The 19955-nt window shown below is 30.5% G+C and overlaps 2 protein-coding genes across 2 annotated transcripts; both read left to right on the forward strand.

Moving 5' to 3' along the window:
- Positions 1-4620: 4620 nt before the first annotated feature.
- On the forward strand, positions 4621-6694 carry LOC126678928 (uncharacterized). The gene is made up of 2 exons (XM_050373846.2): positions 4621-5720; positions 6305-6694. The coding sequence occupies exons 1-2, from the start codon at positions 4742-4744 to the stop codon at positions 6616-6618; spliced, it is 1293 nt and encodes a 430-aa protein (XP_050229803.1). The 5' UTR covers positions 4621-4741; the 3' UTR covers positions 6619-6694.
- A 5166-nt stretch (positions 6695-11860) lies between these two features.
- LOC126654638 (S-protein homolog 74-like) lies at positions 11861-12283 on the forward strand. The gene has a single exon (XM_050348602.1). The coding sequence runs from the start codon at positions 11861-11863 to the stop codon at positions 12281-12283; it is 423 nt and encodes a 140-aa protein (XP_050204559.1).
- Positions 12284-19955: the final 7672 nt, after the last annotated feature.

Genomic DNA, 19955 nt, shown 5'->3' on the forward strand with positions numbered 1-19955 from the left:
GTAGGTGATGGATGCAAGCAGAGGGTGTGGTCCAACTCTGAACAGGGAACAGTATTAGACTACTAGGATATTGGGAAATGATGGATATTGGTGGAGATTTTTGAGCCATTAACAAAATGTTAATTGTTTGTATGTTTGGTTTCTTCTTGTGGTCACCATGAACACTTACAAGCAGTAGTGGGACAAAGGATCATTTCACCCCTCAACTCGGTATGAAATATCAAATAAGCTCAAGTTCGCGAAAGCGAATCACTTTTACTCTAAATTTGGCCAAATCGTATCAAATCTGCTCTCCTCTCATGTCATCTCCGAAAGTGAAACACGTTCTCCGGTATTAAATGATTAATTTTTTAAAACTACCGTAACAGTTATTCCATTTGATGAATTCCATTCATAAATTATCATTTAATTATTTTCAGAAATCTGTTATTTTTTTATAATTTCAAACTAGTTTACAAACACGGCTTTACTTCAAATTCGTTTCTATTTGTTTTTTTGGTAATACCAACACTCAGATGTGTCACATCGCGATCGAAGCTTCAATATCTAAGAAACTGCTCAATAATGATCTTAAACTTCATAATCTTCTTCCACTTTTAAATAAACTCTTCAATTTAATAGATCAACTCTATATTTTGGAATCTATATAATTTAATAGTATTACATCTAATGACATTCAGTATTAATACTTAAATTCCAAATGTACAATTTGATCCTCGTATTAAATTTGGTTTTAACTTAAATTTTTAGTAAAAAAATTAAACCTAATGTTATTTTTTTTGAACGTAAACCTAATGTTATTAGAAAACACTAAAATGGACCCTCTTTCCATGGAAGTTTTTTGTTATTATCTTCACTGATGTGTACGACATATGCCATATACGTGGCATTTTATTCAATTTGAACATAAATATTTTATTTTAATTTAAAATTTAACATTATAAAAAAATATAAATTAAATCCTCTTTCAATGCCACATGTATGTCATATATTGTATACATCAACATGAACAACGATAAAATAAAGGCTAATTCTCTAAAAATCCCCTCACCTTTCAACCCCCTTTCGTTTGCACCCTCACCTTTCAAAATCCCCAATTTTACCCTAATTAGCACCTTTCACTTTCAATTGCACACTCGAAATATTAAATTGACCTTTTTTCATTCAAAAAATTTCAAATCAATATTTTTTATTTTTACTCATTTTCTAAATAGTACTAATTGTTAAAATTTCAAAAATAAAAACATCTTCTCTCAAAAATATTTCAAAAATTACTAAATTTCACATTCACTTTTATTTAATTTTACCGTTTTAATTCCTTGAAATTAATTAAATTAGATACTATTTATAATATTTGTTGAAATATAAAGTATTAATTTGAATTTTTTGTAGTAAAAATAGGTCAATTTAATATTTAAGGGTGTAATTGAAAGTCAAAGGTGAAAATTAGGGTAAAATTGAGGATTTTGAAAGGTGAGGGTGCAAATGAAAGGAAATTGAAAGGTGAGGGGTTTTTCAGGGGATTAGCCTAAAATAAAAATATGTTAAATAAGAGTTTATTTGTTATTTTTTTTATAACAGAAGATACCATTTTAAAATTAAAAAAAATCATTAAGATCTAAGTTAAAAATCAAGCTAAATATGAGGGTCCAAATTGTACATTTCCATACCTAAATTAAGATACTTGTTATTCTCATAATTATAGTTAGAAAATTATTTATTCTGGAATTATTTATTGTTAAATACTACATTTGCTTTTAAATAGCTAGACGATTGTGTTTTTATTTATACTACAAAAAAGAGGGAAAATTATATAACACGACCGTTGCGCCATGTCATTTGTGCAATAAACCAATAATGCGTTAACTATGTGGAAAATTAAATGATAAAAAATAAGTAATAATTAAAAAAATTTCTATCGCAAATACTCATTAATTTATTGTAAAAATGACGTGATGCAACGGTTGTATAAGATAGATACTCAAGGAAGAGAGGATGACTAGTGATAGTAATTATTTATGGAGAGTATCAAGATAGTTTAACTTATAATTTAGCTTAGGGGTCACTTGGTTTTTAAGAAAGTATGATTTTCATAGAGTATAATCAAGAGATTATTACGTGAGACAAAAGTAATTATTCTCTCTAAATGCTCTTATAATTAGAGAAGTACCATTTTTCTAATTTGTACTTAGAACGTCACATTTCTATTCAAAAAAATATCTGATTTTATTTTCAATTAAATAAATTAAAAAAACAACTAAAAGTGAAAAAAAACAATCTTTTATAAACGAAATGCAATTTTCTATTGCTCACAAATGGATAATCGTCAGAAATATATTCTCAAATATAATTTAGCACATCCTCAATAATTGTTTTTGCATCAACTAAACTCAACGCCCGTAGAGTGAAAGCATGAGCCGGCTTATTTAATATTTACATATAAATATTAAACTAATGTTATCAAAATGCCCTATTAGTTTATTTACCCCAACAAAGTAAACTCATAGATAAAAGCTAAAATCCCCAACTGCAAAAACCTCCAATGCTGAGGTATATAATTTAAATTCATTCTTAAATTTTGAATTTGAACTCTCATCATGCAAATGTATCTAATTTTGATGATAATTAAAAGAGTATTTATCTCATACATTGGTTGAGTTATGTCATATCTATATGAAGTCAATGAGCATTTGCTATAATTTTTTTAATTATTATTTAATATTTTTACATGGCTAACGCACCATTAATTTGTTACATGAATGATATAACGCAACGGTTGCGTTCAATAATTTTTCTTATCAAAATGTAAAAAATTAGTCATTTTGTATTTGATTAAAGGTATAATTACTTAAAAAATCTCATCTTGATTTTTTTTTTTCGTTTATACCCCGACCTTGTAAAAAAGTCATTTGTATCCAATTTTGGGTTTTTAAGTTTCATCTCTACCCAAGACAAAAATATAATTGACAATTTAATGAATTAAAGAATGAAAAAATTAAAAATAATTAAATAAAAGGTTATATCATACGTCTAATTGGTAGATAAATATAAATTCAAGGATTATTTTAAACTTTTTTTCAAGTAAAAAGAGGCAATTTTAGTATTTTTAGATAGAGATGAAACCTAAAAATCCAAAATTGGGTACAAATGATTTTTTTATAAGGTTGGTGTATAAACGAGAAAAAAAATTCAAGATGAGATTTTTTAAGTAATTAAGGTTTGATTAAATGATAAATTTAAATATTAATTAGTCATCTATTGTATGATTGTATCACTCATTAATTTTCTTTTTGTAATGATTATGGCTGAACAAAACCTAGAGCATTGATATGTGTAAGAGTTAACAGAATTCGTAGACGGAATAAGCATACTGGCAGGAAGAGCAGACGGTAACGTCAGAAATAAGATCTTTTATTATTTCAGGTAATAATGGCACCAAACAATTCACTTTATGGGACACTACCCTACAATCTAAGGACAATTAGCCCTTTCCTTTTTCTTTTCAATGTGAATTCACGACCAACCAATATTTATTTCTATTCAAATCCAAACCCCGCCTCTTTTTCATTCTTCCTTTTCTTTATTTTAAATCACATTTTTTTCTTTTCTTTTTCTTTAGAGAAAGATCAAAATATTTAGCTTTATGTATTTGAATCAAGTTAAATTTTTGCATTTGGATTGGCATATTTGATTTAAAAAAAAGAGAGATGTTACATCTATAACTTGTGTCACTCATCACAAAAAACATCAATTTTTTAATTTTTTTATGAACTCGTTTCGTTACATAAAATTATAAATATTTTGATATATTTATATCATTTTGTATAGTTTGATTAAATATTCAATAAAATTCAATATAAGTCAGTTTAAATAATTGATCAAATATTTAACTCGGTAATATTAAATGTCATATAAACACCGTACGAGGCTGATAATTTCTAGTACGACCAGTTTAAACGACACGACTATTTAAACAGATCGTACTTAAATGGTTAAATATGTACTATTATTCTTAAATAGAGATGCAACTCATTTATAAAATGGTAGTACAAATTGATATGAAAATATTCGACACATATTACCCCAAAGTAGAAGTGTGCAAACCAAAATTAGAAAACGAAACCAAACCTACAAATTTTGTTGAGCTTGGTTTGATATGATATATACACAAATTCAGATGTTTAATTCGATTTGTAATTAACCTTAAAAAGTTCAGTTAGGTTTTAACATAACCGAACCAAAAACAACCAAACGAAATGATCGGTTTGGTTTAGTTTGAAAATTATACTTTCTCCGCATTTCGTTCGATTCGATTTTGGAAAAGAAAGAAATTTCTGTTTCCTGTCCCTAAAGAACGAGAAATTTTTAGGTGAACCTAGTTCATCACGTAGGATTATGAACCATCCATTTATCATGTGACACGTGGCCACAATAAATGTACTAACCAATCAATAAATATCACATTAATTACATTAAAATACAAACAATTAATATAATATTTATTAATTGGTTAGTATATTTATTGTTGCCACGTGTCACACGATAAATGGATGGTTCATAATTCTACGTGGAGAATTAAGTTCATGCAAGTATTTCTCCTAAAGAACCTTCTCTCTTCCGTTGGATCACAGTTTAAATAGTTATCTAACAAATTTAACCTTTAATTCAAAAAAACTGCACTCCATATTACAACCCCATTTCATCTCCCCCATCTCATCACCCACCAATTACTCCAAAAACCATGACTAAACCACAAAACAAAGGCTGTTTCTCAAGCATTGCACGTCTACTTCTATGCAAACGCAGTCTCCAAACACACCCAACCGATCAAAACACAGAGCCCAACACCACTCCATTCCAATGCGATCGTCTAAACAAAGACTTAATCAACATCGAAGTCGTCGTCAATGTCCAAGTCGAAGACTCTCCACCTTCTGATCTTCCTACTGCTACCACCGGCGGAGCAGTATGCACTGATACTGCTCCGCCAGGAGTGGTTGCGAGATTAATGGGCTTAAATTCGTTGCCGAAAACCAACTGGGTTTTCAAAGGAGAGCGATTACTACAGCAGGATTTAGCCACTAGAAGCCGGTCAGCAAATTTTATGGACTATGTAGTCGAGTTTGATCTAGCTCAAGCTGACGACGACACTCAGCAGCGACGAGTGAGAACATCAGTGTCGTTCCGCGAAGTGCCGACGTTTTCAAATCAAGAAAAGGAAAAGAACAATAATAATCATGATGTGCTGGTTCTTTACTTGGAAGAGAACAATAATTCTGGAAAATTTACTAGTCGAAAAGCGGAATTCAAGTTGCGTAAACCCGATTCGAGTCTTGATCATGAAGAGATTAAGCAAAATGAAGATGAAAAAAACAAGAACGACAATACTGAAGAAGAAGTAGTGCTGTTAAAGAATAAGGACGAAGATGATCAAGATTTATACGAATCTGATGAGTCGAGAAAACTGTCTGCAATGAAACAATTTTCAAGATTCGTTATGCCCCGTAACAAGAAGAAGGGAAGATTTAGTAAATCGAATGTGAAGAGCCCGGAGAAACCTATGAATCAGAAGGAAGCAATGGCGGAATCGAAGTTCATGAAGAAATTCAAGAATCAGCTTGCGAGTAAAGATGTGCAATCTGAGTGTAGTTCGGAAGAATCGAGCCCGGTTTCTGTTCTTGATCTTGATGATTATTTTGATGATGAATTGCCTTGCCCAGGTCAGTTTCAAACTTTCTTGAAAATGGAACTACTGTTACCTACTTTTTCTTTTACTAACGGATACAAAAAATTTAACTTTTTTTTTCAAATTTCACAATCATTAGTAGTTTCGGATAATTTTCATTACATTGATATTTGACATTATACATTAAAAAACTTAATATTTAGAGATTCTGTGTGTAAAATTATAACAATAAAATTAAAAAAATTATAGTTGCCAGAAAAAACCCAAACCTTTTACTTTTACTGTTTTGACGCTTTGAGCACTGCATTTAAAAGTTGATAAAATTTATCATTTCATTTTTCTTGCAATTTATGGCACATCACCATATTTCTTTTCGTTAATTATAAAATTGTCAATACCACACCGTTTGGTGAACGAAAAGAAAAGCTTATGGATCATAGTTTTCCTAATTTATCATTAAAAATACTAATAAAACATTAATTTTTTTAAATTTGATTCTAATTATTGAAATTAAGAATTTAACTAGAATTGTAAGATCATTATGCTATTTTTTTTTATAAATATAAATTATAAATTACTCGACTTGTTTTTAATTAATTTCTTGATTTTGTTACGCAGACTACTCATCAATTGCACGTTCAACTCGGTTATCCATCGATCTTGAGCCAAAGGAAATAACAAAAAATGAGTACAAGAAACAGAGTAAAAAAGACTCAAAATACTACACAGAAATAGTAAAAAAGCTATGCAAATTGATAGAAGAAGACATTAAAGAGACAAAATGGGTGGCAAAGGAAGTGTCTGAATTCGAGAGCGTTGAAGAAATTTGCTCAGAATTTGGGCAGGAAATATTGGACACATTAGTGAAGCAAGTAGTTGAAGAACTTGTAGGATTTCACTTGAAATCTTTTATTGATGGCAAAGTTTTTTGAATATGTAAATGTATACTTATAAGTTGTATGTCTTTTTTTTTTTGCAGTAATTATAGATTCACAAAGTTTAAGAACAGTAGAGTAATTGTAAAATAAAATATAGATTTTAACATATTTTACAATTTTAAAAAAATTATCTTTGGCAATTTAAAATAATATTTTTTAAAGAAGAACGATTAATTTTATTATTAAAAAGATGTTGATGATAATGACAAAAGAATGACATGATTATATATAGGCTTAATGCCTTAAAAACTCCGACCTTTCATCCTCTTTTCAATCCTACCCTGACGTTAAGAAATTGTCAATTTTACCGCAATTTGTATTTTTTTTCATTTCAATTGTACCCTGAAGCATAAAATTAACCTTTATTTATTTGATAAAAGTTCAATAATTTTTTTTAAAAATGGTCAATTTAATATAAAAAGTTAATCTAATATAAAAAGGGTCAATTTAGAGAATTTATGCCAAATAAAAAAAGGTCAATTTTATGCTTTAGGGTACAATTGAAATGAAAAAAATATAAAATAGGGTAAAATTGACAGTTTTGCAACGTTAAGGTAGGATTGAAAAGGAGATGAAAGATCAGGTTTTTTTTAAGACATTAAGCCTTATATATAATGTTTAGTAATTTTTTTATTGATAACTTACTTGATATGTAAATTATAAAAAATATAATTATTTGTATTTTTAAAACGGCAATATTGCGGAGGCTTAATCATCCAAAAATACTCGACTATTTTGATTTTTCGTTGATACTGAAAATTTTTAAAATCGTAAATTTTATTTTAATTTTTAATTTTCAGTTTTCATTGTACCTATTTTTAAAGATCAAATTACTCTCAAGTTCACAATATATTCTATAATTCACAGTTGCGCCCATTGTTTTTAAAAATTAAATAATATGGTTCTCCATTTTTTTTCCGTCAATGTTTTAGTGCTTTGGTTCATTTTTGGTATTAGTCAATTAAGTCAAAAGAAATAATTAAACAAATTGAATTTTAATTTTTTCCGTAAACTTATATTATTAATGTGTATAAATAAAAATTACTATATTTTATGCGGTTTAATGACTTAATAACTTCAATTTAAATTTTTAATTTAAATTTTTTAGCATTTTAAATTTTTTAGCATTTTAATTTTAATTAAATTTTTTAGCATTTTAAGTTTTTCATTTTTTTAGTTTTAAAAAATAAATAAAATAAGAAAAGTAAAAAAATATTTATTAAGTCATCGGATCTTTTAAAAATATAATTTTTATTTATATTTGTGTCATAAATAAGTTGAAGGATGAAATATCAATTTCATTTTTTTGTTAAGTCCGTTAACTTTATTATTATCGACAACAATAAATACAAGGACTAAAATGTTAATAGAAGTAAAGGTGGAGGATCATATCATTTTATTTTCAAGATCAACAAATAAAAAAATGAATTATGGTGTATGTGGGGAACCTGAGAGTATTCTAAATTGGAGTTTTTTTTCACTTGAAAAAGGTTCAAATATCTCCTTCATATTTGACTTATAGTTTTAAATTTTAATACTTTCTAAAATTTTAAAGACTTATTATGTACCAAATATAAATAATATATGTTTTTAGTGTGAAAAAAATTCAATTCGAAAAATGGTCGAATTGACAACTTTAAAGTTTGTGATAGAAACAGAAAAAGTTACAACAATGATTAACTTTTAGATAAATAATCCTATTGTAAATGAGTGCTTTTTACTGTTACTTTAGTTTTTCTAAAATATACTCCCTCCGGTGCATAATATTTGTCGCATTTAGTTTTGACACAAGAACTAAAAAAAAATTAATATGTCTTAATTTGTAGACACTTTTACTAAGTTAACCCTACATTGAAACTTATTTACATTTATGATTACCATTTTCATTTGTTTATTGTATTTTTTCAAAAAAATAATAGGGGACAAACATAAAAAAATACTAGCAATTAATGCTCTCTTGATATTCTAACATGACAAATATTATGAACCAAAAATATTTCTCAAATGCGACAAATATTATGGATCAGAGGGAGTAGTATTTTAGATATATCACCGGTAAATGGATTACAACCACTTTAATTCAATGGTGAAATTGATAAAGCAGCCTAAAAATAAACTAATTGCAACAAATTAATGTGCATATATTGTTGTTGTGAGTAGGGGTATAAATGAGATGGACTACTCGTGAGTTATTTTAAACCGACTAAAAAAACTTGAAATTGGCTCGAAAAGTTCGAGCCGATCTCGAGCGCGAGCTACTCAAATTTCATCTCGAGCCAAGCTCAAACTCAAGTTTCATCTCGAGCCGACCTAAAGTATCCATTATGCCATACAAAACTAATCAGGCTTCTTATAAATAAAAAATATTAATATTATTATATTATATTGGCTTTTTATACCTTTAAGTTTAAGTGTGTATCATATAAATTAATTAAATTATATATTTCATAGTGAAAAAATTAACATATATCAAATATGTTTATTTTTTAATAACTATTTTTATTTTTATTAAATTTAAATCGTGTTTGAGCTCGAGCAGTTCGAATGTTCGAACTCGAGCTTGAACTTAAAAATTTAAGTCCAGTCGAGTTTGAGTTTAAGCCCGAGCATGTATTATACAGTCGAATACAAGTTCGAACTTGATTTAAATTGGACTCGGCTCGGCTCATAAACACCCTAGTTTGAGTTTGTTAAAGTGATGTGGAAAGAGTTAGCCTCCCTTATATGCAATGCAGTTCCATTCTGGGTGCACATGGGATACATGTTTCTCTCCATGTGCAAAGCATAATTGGGAACTATTATCCCATATGTTTAAAAAGTTCATTAGAAAATTTCAATGATAAAAATCAGACTTGAATCGGATTCAAATCCAGTCTAAACTCATCCAGATCCGCTCAATGATTAGGTTCATTCTTTAGCTATTGTATGCTATAGGACAAACTCTTTAAAAAGCAATAGATTCCTATAGTAAGCTGCTGTATATTTGTTTTCCTTAAATTATAAAAAAAAATTGTTTTTCTTGTTACATAGTATGTAAGGGGCCCTAGATCAGTTCAAATTATGAGTAGGTTATTTGCGGGAGGTAAAATTCGAACATTAAATTTTAAACGGCCGTATACGTAAATATGATTTGAATTCATAATCTCGGTTAAACTAAAAGAGCGCCTTAATTTTTGACGCCGAAAAAAGTAAAATTGCACATATATATGTTCATTGGTTACTGCAACAACATTATTGTCAATTTTAAGGGCTCTTCAGAAGAAAATTGGCAATAGTCTTATAGATGTAAGAATGTGGCAATTGTTACTTAGATGCCAAAAATGTTCAAAATATGGGAAAGTGTGACTGCACAATTTTCATTGCTTTTTTTCTTCTCTTGCCTTATATTTTCTTTTAGGGTTGTCTGCAAGAAGAAAGTTTTGCGAGAATCAAACGCGCCATTTAGAATTGTAAATCATCAACTTATCATATAATATATGGCAATAATAAATGTTATAATCAATCAATAAATATCACACCAATTACTTATAATTGATATAATATTTATTGATTGGTTATTGATGACGTCTGCCTTTTGATTCGGTGAATTACACCTGCAAAATAGGGTAGGAGCTAACCGGATGGTGGTTGTCCGATTAATTCTCCGATTCTAAAGTCAATTTAGAGTTTTGAGCAACGTTTTGAGTATATGAATGTAATTGTATGTTTAGGCATACTTCATGCTCTTTTTATAGTAGATGATTGCATACTCAGTAGAGTTGTAGTACGAAAGTGAATCCTACTTTGTACGGTTTGACCCTAATTAGAAATAATCTTTCTTATTCAGACATGAGTCCTATTTAGGAACGTCTTCCTAAATAGTCTCGTCTTTCTAAGTTAGAGTTTATCTTCCTAAGTTGGAGTTTGTATCCAAATAGGTAAGATACTTGAGAATATTCAGTAGATCTGGTAATCCATCCGAATCCCAGGGTCGACGCGCTTTGTCCGGATCCTCGGGGATTCGGCGTTATTCCTGTCAGATAGATCGTGGCGGATCCTATGGATTCGACCATCTTTTCGTGTTTGGCCTTTTAAGTGGGGGTCCGGTATCGTCTAGGAGTGGATCTCCTACGACTCGACTCCATTGTAGTTAAGATAGGATTCGGTATCCATCATTAGCCCCCCGCAAGTGAGTTGAAGTCTTGGTATTTATGCCTTAGTAAATTTTAGCTCTTTTGGAGCTGAGTCGTCTTATATTTGGAAGAGTCGTTTTACTTCTCCAGCAAGATTTCTAATTTTTTTTTTCTCCACGTGTCGTTTGCTGGGTCTCTTCTACCTTAAAGGAAGAATTTTTTCTTCCTTTAAGAATGGGTCTCTTCTTCCATTAACGAAGAACAGGCCCAGCTGGGTCTGTTCTTCTTTAACGAAGTAACTTTTTTAGTTTAATTTAATTAATTTTAGTTAGAGTTAAATTATGATTAATTAGTATTTAATTATGGTCAATTAGTAATTAAGTGAATAATTAGAGTTAATTGTGATTTTTATAAACCTCACTCTCCAATTAAGGCGCCACGTCAGCAAAAGGGTCTTTTTGACCCGGTTTACACAAGTTCAGGGTATAAGTGATCCGGTTTCCAGCTTTGAACTTTTTTGATACTTTGACGCAAGTTCGGGGGTGAAAGTGATTCTTTGTTTATTTTATAAACTTCAAAACTCGTAAGAGAAATTCTTAATTTTTCAATAAAGAGAGATTTTTGTAAATTACATCTTTAGCCTAATTTCTCTTTAATTGGATATCAATTGTACATCACACTATTTGATATTAATTTTCAACAAATAACCTCTCGGTAAAATGTAATGCTAAATTTGGTAACAAACGAAAAACAAAATTAAACATGGTTACTATTTTAAAACAAGATACAAAGGTTTGCAGTGTATAATATCCAATAATTTACATAACTTCGTTGCTTTTCTTATGTGATTGGAGGTAAACCAAAAAAATCTGAGATTAACTACCTGAATTGAAAAGTAATTTCATAATCAACATTAATTTACCATTGACTCTATCAAAATATTTATAACAAATGACTAATAGAGAATAGTTCATATTTTTACAGTTCAAAATCAATCAAAACAACTAAAAAAATAAAATAACTATATTTTTCCTCATTTGTTTAATGGCTTAACACACAAGTTATAAATAGCTTGTTTTATAAGGTAGCTATAGGCAATACTTAGAATTAAATTCAATACGAACATGAATACCATTGAATGCCTTTTTATTTCAACCTTGGTGTTGAGTTTTTTTATTACACCAAACAATTGCTTGTCGTTCGATCCTTATTATGTTCATATCACCAGTCAATTGAGCCACGGAAAAACTTTGCTTTTGCATTGTCAATCTAAAGACAACGATCTTCATGTTCAGTATCTAAAACCCAACGCAACATTTTCGTGGCACTTTAAGTTAAATGTTTTCGAATCTACGCTCTTTTGGTGCTACATGGCTCCCGACGATCATCATCATGCCGATTTTAAAGTTTTTTACGTCAATTCACGTTTTCTTCAAAAATGTAACAGTAATAACGAATTCTTTTGGATTATTAAAGATGAAGGAGCTTATGTCAAAAATATTCCTAAAGGTATTGATGACTTTCAGCATGAATGGGAATCAAATTAATTCGAGTTTGAACTATTATATGTTGTCATCACTAGTATGTAGAAATTGAAAAAAATATAACTATGAATTTCCTGTTCTATTTTGAATTATTTATACATATTTTATTGGTTATAGTAATTTTCCGAGCAACAATCAATGCAATAGTACATTTCATAGGAAGATAACTTAATCTTTTAATGAACAACAATTCTAATTTTAAATTTATTGGAATAGCATAACCCTTGATAAAAAAAATCTAATTTGTTAAAATTAATAAAATAACTATAAAAAAATTTATTTTGACTAAATTTTGGCATTTCTTTTAAATATGATTGTTGTACTATGACGTTGGACGCTGGCGGAAGAGTTGTTACTCATAAAAATATCATCATTTCACAATAAAAAAAGGCTTAATCACCAAAAAATGTCAAACCTATACGTTTTGTGTCAATTATAGCCAAACCTTTAAAAATCACCAAATTTAGCCAAACCTTATATGTTCTGTTTCTTTTTTAGCCATTTTTGAATCGAACCGGTTTTTCTGACACCGTGTCGTACATGTCACCGCCAACTAAGCAATTGGCTAACATGGCAGCTGAAATATTTAAATAAGGTTTGGCTATAACTGACACAAAATGCATATGTTTGGTATTTTTTGGTGAATAAACTATTTTTAAAATTAAATAATTAAATGATTAATTATATTATAATAAAAAATTTATATATTTAAAAAATAATATTTTTATTTAACGCTAATTAAAATTAATTTATTTTTTTACTAAATTTAAATAATTTTAATAAATTTTTTTTACATATTTGATGGATATATTATTAATTTAAATTCTATTAAAATAAAAAATGTTATATTCATCTTAATTTTTTATTTTTTTTAAATTCCAGTCATCGATTCTTTGACACCGCCGCCATTTGAGACCCAATTGTTCGTCTTTCGACGAACAATCTGAGAGTAATATACACAACAAACATAACAGTGTTCATAATTTAACTATACACACATATGAACATAAAAATAATCACTGAATAAACTGCTTATTTAAAGGACGAGTGTAATTATTTTTTCATTTTTTTTAAAAGTGAAGCTCATTGTGGTGTAATCAATATATATCATGATGTTTATAAACATAAACACATATGTCATTTTACTCGGCATAGCAAAAAACTTACCTTAATTTACACATAACTATTTTATTTATTACCTAAACCCAGTCATAACAAGATATCAAAAACATTAAAAATAATAAATCAAGTTCAAAATCATCATGAACACTAAACCCTGTCACCAAATTTAATTCAACATTAATTCCTAAGTAATACATTAATTCATTTTTTTAATTACATATTCATTAAAATATATTATAATATAAATTTATTAGATTTAAATAAGTTTAATAAAAAATTAAAATTAATTTTAATTAGTATTAAATAGGAAATATTAATTATTTTTAAATATATATAAATTTCATAAATAATATAATTAATTTACTAATTATTAAATTTAAAATTTGGCTTGAATTTAAAATTAGGTTTATTCACCCAAAAAATACCAAACCTATTTTTTTTTCAGTTATAGCCAAACCTTATTTAAATATTTCAGCTGTCATGCCAGCCAATTGCTTAGTTGGCGGTGACGTGGACGACACGGTGTCAGAAAAAACCGGTTCGATTCAAAAATGGCTAAAAAAAACAGAACATATAAGGTTTGGCTAAATCTGGTGATTTTTAAAGGTTTGGCTATAATTGACACAAAACGTATAGGTTTGGTATTTTTTGATGATTAAGCCTAAAAAAAATTATACTTTTAATGATGTGAAATTGTTTGTAACAATTATTTTATTTACATTGTTAACATATTTGGGTGGTCCATTGGTGTTCGAATAAGCCCTTATGGATAACTGCTTTTTGTGCTATTATTTACTTTTAGACTGACTCACTTGAAAACTCACTTATTCTTGTACATTTAATTATTCTATTAATGAATATATGTCTTTGTTAAACAAAACATTAATTAAAAGATGATAAATAAAAAAGATGTAATTAAAAAGGTTCCTCAATTTTGATTTAAAAATTATTTTAATTTTGAAATTTTAAAATATAAAGGTAATAATTAAAATTTAAAATTTATTAAGTACTAATTTAAAATGAAATAGAAATTAGGGATTATTTTAGACTTTTTTCTATTTCATATTAGAGAGAGTTTCACAAAAGAAGGTAAGAGTGGGAAGGACCATTTTAATACAAAAGTGACAAGTTGTGGATCTATTTGATCTTTTTTACTCGAAAATGACTTATTTGATATTTCATGCTAAACTGAGGGGGTGAATTAATTCTTTGCTTCCAATTTTTTTTTTTTATCAATACTTCCAAATAAATAATCAGCAAGTAATCAATTTTATAGACAAAAGTTATAAAAAAAACCCTGAGGTTTTTCCAAAAGTACAAGACAGTCCTTTTTGATTTTTGGGGTACAATTCAGTCCTCTAGTTTTTTTATTGAACAAAAACACCCTTCTGTCCATAATCACCATTAACCAGTGACGTGGTACACAGTGAAAAATTTCAAAAACATGCTTAATATTTAAATTGTTACAGATTTTATATTTATAATTTTTAGCACATTTCACCCTTTTCTTCATTTAACCATAAATAAAATTTAAAATTAAAATATTTAAAAATCGACTTTCGGCAAGCGGAATTTATTTTGTGCCACTTCACCTAATTATCGGTGTATGTTCATAATTAAATTATTTATTAAAATCAATCAAAATCCAATTAAAACCTAATTAAATCAACTAAAATCAATTTTAATCTAATTGAAATTTATTTCGAAAACTGTCGGCCTTTCCTAAAAATCACCACCATACCTTGCCCGAAACTCAACGCCGGCCAGAGAACAGACCCGTCGGGTCTGTTCTTGTGAAGAACATACCATTGATGGTTTGTTCAATAACAGACCAGCGATGGTCTATTCTCAAGAACAGACCATCGGTTCTGTTCAAGAACAGACCATCGATAGTCTGCTCTTAAGAACAGACCATCGGTGATGGTCTGTTCTTGAAGAACAAACCATCGCCGGTCTTTTCTCAAGAACAGACCATCGATGATGGTCTGTTAAAAACAGATCTGGTAGATATGTTCTACCAGATCTGTTCTCTGACTGTAATCAGGTTTGACGATATCGTTTTCGAAATAGGTTCGGGAGAAAAGGTCGATGTTTTTCAAAATAGATTTAGTTATGTTTTAATTGAATTCCGATTGGTTTTAATAAGTAGTTTAATTATTAATTATTAATATTTAAATGGAGAAGAGGGTGAAATGTGCTAAAAAAATATTAAATATAAAATTAGTAAACAATTTAAACATTAAGGTTGTTTTTGAAATTTTTCCATGTTTGTCGCGTCACCAGTTAACAGTGATTATGGACGGAAAGGTGTTTTTGTTCAATAAAAAAACTAAGGGGCTGAATTGTACCTAGACCTGTTCATGGGCTTGGGTACCCGGCCCTAGGGGTGAGCATTCGGTCGGTTCGGTCAAAACCGATCCGAAAATGGCCAAACCGATTAAACCGAACGTTGTAATATTTTTGACCGAACCGACCGAACAAAGAACATTAACCGAATCTGTTTCGACCGAATTTTTTTTGGTCGGTTCGGTCGGTTCGGTTAAATTGGGTATTTATGGGTTTTTATAGGTGTCACGACCCGATTTCCGCCTCGAAACTCGAGCCGAGACCGGCGCTAGGGAATGGGAATGGTTGTTCCGAAACCCGTAGCAAGCCTAAAACCTCTATAAATTTTTCGCCTCCTAAATATAAATATAGATCGTATCTCGCGTACGACCCGTTTTCAGAAAACACCGTTAAAACATTTTTCCGTTTAACGTGGAAAACACATTCTGAAAATATTCATATAGGCGATATCGCGCTTTCAGAAATGCTGGTTGAATAACCCTAGTTATTCTGACCCACGCGCATTTCTGAAAACCGGTGCGGTGGTACAGGGACATAGCTCACGTGCCTTGCCTCGCAGGCAGCACTGTTTCAAACCGCGCACCCGAACAATATGTTTAATAAAATATATCGAACATTTTCCTTTTCAAAGCGTTATATCAAACATATTTAAAAACATGCACAGCAGGCACACAAACGTAAGGCCAGCTAAAACTACACACAGTGTCTTTGCAGACCAAAGACACGAAGCTTGGCCCACCCGTAGGGGACACCATAAAACACCATATGCCTATTAAGTAGCCACTTATTAGAGCTAGACAAAGTCAGGTTCCTATCAGAGTATATAGACAGAGGAACCATGACGTGGCTACAGGCATATCAAACCTATATACACTATTGCAGAAGCTAAGAGTTTAAAGTGTTATTTACATAACAACAAGATAAGCTTCCCTGATGGAAAAGGATGGAAGCTCGACCAGACCCGGTAGCTAGGTACCTGAAAATAATAAACAACAACGGGGTCAGAAATATAAATATTTCTGAGTGAGTAGATAGGTTTACAGTTAAATACCAAAATCGCGTATATACAAAATATCGGTATATAAAAATATTACCAGTCCTCGATCCAAATGAAACCCTAGTCCTGATTACGTTATAGTGCTATCACATATATAATGCATATGCACAACTCTTGTTTAATACAGGATGAGCTGTATACATATGTATCACAGCTCTCTTAACTCTGTATAGGGTTGCTGGGCCGGAACTAAATCACTGCCACCTCAGGACTACCCGATAGGTTTAAGCCGCTTTACAAGCATCTGGCTTAAAACCTAATCTCAACATGTATGCTTATAATATTTACCTCTCATCTAGTTCATTAACACCGGTGATCACACAGTCCTATTGTTGCCCAATAGATAGCTCGTTTCAGTGGATCTTCCTTGGCTAAGTTTCATACTTAGTGCGATTTATGGAGTTAAAACAATTGAATACTAATATTCAAAAGTAAACAAATGAACTCACAAACACCGCTAGGTCTGGAACTTAATCCTGTGGTTGTGGTCAGACTGCTGGCTAGCTGGTCGGACTAAACACACAAAGCAAACAGGATAAAACACATCAATATATGTTTCCTATAAAATTTCTAGGTCCTTAAACCCAGATCTAGGTCAAACATATAATCATTCAAACACGTAACACTTATGGTCTGTTTTTAAAACCATATTATAAATTCTCGTTTTGAGAAAACGTTCTAACTTCACTCTAGAAGTTATTTTAGGTATTGCAATACCTAAAGAAAACCATTTATAGTATAGACCTAATTGTCAAAACAATTATCGGTCATATACTAAGTATTTAGCAAAACCGATTGCTAAATCTTTAAAACCGTTTAAACGTTGACTTTAACTCTTTTAAAGTCCATTATAAACGTTTAACTTTACTTTTAAAATCACCTTTTAAAAGTCTTTAGGTTTAGTATATAAAACCTTTTCAATTTCTTCTAACACAAGTTATCGTTTTAAAACGTTTTCGAATCAACGAAACTACGTCAAGTTCTTAGGGCAAAAAGCCCAAAAACAAATCCCTATCCGTCAGCGTCTCGGCACGGTGCACGATCGTGCACCTTGGGTGCATGATCGTGCACCCCAGGGCAGTGCACGATCGTGCACAATTGGTGCACGTTCGTGCACCCCAGATGGTGCACGTTCGTGCACCTTGGGTGCACGTTCGTGCACCCTCTCATGGTGCACGTTCGTGCACCAAATGGTGCACGTTCGTGCACCCGAGTGCACAGCCCCGGGAAAGTTGATTTCTCGGGCTTTCCGACGGGCTTTAACTCCATTTTTCCGCCCCTAACACGTATACACATTCCAATCTATCCATATTCACGTTCGAAACGTAAAACTAATATGTTTACGTTCGATTCGATACGATAACCGTTTATAAACGAATATATATTCGAAATATATCGATATATATCAAAATAAACATTTAATACGGTTATACTACCTCGATTACTTGAGTAATCGTTGAAGAAATGGAGTTAGAATCGAGAAACGGATCGAATGGACGAAACCCTAATCGTCACCGTGCTTCAGAGCTTAAGCAGCTCAATATATTCTTTCAGAATGAAAGAATGAAGGCTCTGCCTTCAATTTGTTAAGTTAGGTTTATATATATAGTAATGGCTAAAGTGCAGTTTAGTACTAGCTCAATCATGCACTTTAAACCAACTTCTAAACTAGTCGTTCGTAGCCTAAACGGAAACGACTTTCAAATTTCGTGAAAATTTTACTAAAAATCAAATAAAATATAACGAGAATAAAAATATAATTTTTATTCCCATCCGACTTATATTTTATTCTTAATAAATCATTTTCGATTTATTAAGCCCGCATTAACTGCCCTTGATAAAATTTCTGCTTCCAAATTTTATCAAATTTTCACGATAACCTTTTTAAAATATTTTGCGAATATTGGCACTAAAAAGATTCGCTAGGGACTTATGAATTATTCTGCACCCAATTCATAAATCCATATTCTCTCTGTTAACTATATAACTAATCAAATTTAAATTCTAGAAATTTAAATTTGCAATCCTATAGCCATATTAAAAATTTAGGGACACTTGTAAATTAAATTTATCTTTAAATTTAATTTACCTACTCCCGTCTAATAAAATATTAGACACGTGGCTATATTTTAACTCTTAAATTTCCAGGTTATTACATTCTCTCCCCCTTATATAAATTCGTCCTCGAATTTACATATACTTACTTTTCACTTATAATCCAAATTTCACTTATACTTAATCTCAATTTATTCTTTAGAGAGCATAGTATCATCTTGTCTGGCATTTTCAATCATATCCCTCTTCCTCGCTGTTGTTCTTATCATCTGTTTGAACTTCCGTTCTACAAACAGATTATCAACCTACTTTTCATAATAAGCATTCAAAATTTTAAGTATTTGGTCGGTTCGGTTAAAGTGTAAATTTTAAATTTTTAACCGAACCGTTAACCGATAACCGAAAATTTATATTTGTTTGACCAAACCGACCGAATGAAAATTTATCACCAAACCAAACCGACTAAAATTCACTGGTTCGGTCGGTTTGGTCGGTTTTTTCAAAACTTTGCTCACCCCTACCCGGCCCGCCCGCCCAGGCCCGTCCTCGTAGGGCCGGGCTTGGACACCAATTTTTAGTCCCAAGCCCGAAAAAAGCCTGGTTTTTTATGGCCGGGCTCAGGCTTTGAATATTGTTAAAAAACAAGGTAAGCCCGCCCGAGCCCGGCCCGAACCCGTAAAAATAGTGCATTAGGGTCGGGCTTGGGTTGTATATTTAAATCCCGAACCGGGCTTGGGCGGGCTTGGGCTTACCTTTAAAAAATCCAAGCCCGTCTAAGCCCGGCCCGAGCCCGCCCAAGCCCGGCCCATGAACAGGTCTAATTGTACCCCAAAAAATAAAAAAGGTTGTCTTGTACTTTTGGGAAAATCTCAGTGTTTTTTTTGTACCTTATGCCAATTTTACAATTCAAAATTGGTCTAATACCTTAAAAAAATCGACTTTATAACCCCTTTTCGATCCTACCTTGATGCTGAAAATTTTTCAATTGTACCCTATTTGACATTTTATAGTTTCAATTGAACCCTAAAATTTTAAATTCACGTCTTTTTCATTTGGAAAAAAATTCAAAAACGTTCTCCATAAATAACATATATT

The sequence above is a fragment of the Mercurialis annua genome, linkage group LG1-X (assembly GCF_937616625.2).
Source record: "Mercurialis annua linkage group LG1-X, ddMerAnnu1.2, whole genome shotgun sequence".
In the NCBI taxonomy this organism is placed as follows: Eukaryota; Viridiplantae; Streptophyta; class Magnoliopsida; order Malpighiales; family Euphorbiaceae; genus Mercurialis; species Mercurialis annua.

Coding starts and splice junctions, on each gene's coding strand:
- LOC126678928 (XM_050373846.2), top strand. CDS start 4,742: ATGACTAAACCACAAAACAAAGGCTGTTTCTCAAGCATTGCACGTCTA. Junction 5,721..6,304: donor TGATGAATTGCCTTGCCCAG/GTCAGTTTCAAA, acceptor TTTGTTACGCAG/ACTACTCATCAATTGCACGT.
- LOC126654638 (XM_050348602.1), top strand. CDS start 11,861: ATGAATACCATTGAATGCCTTTTTATTTCAACCTTGGTGTTGAGTTTT.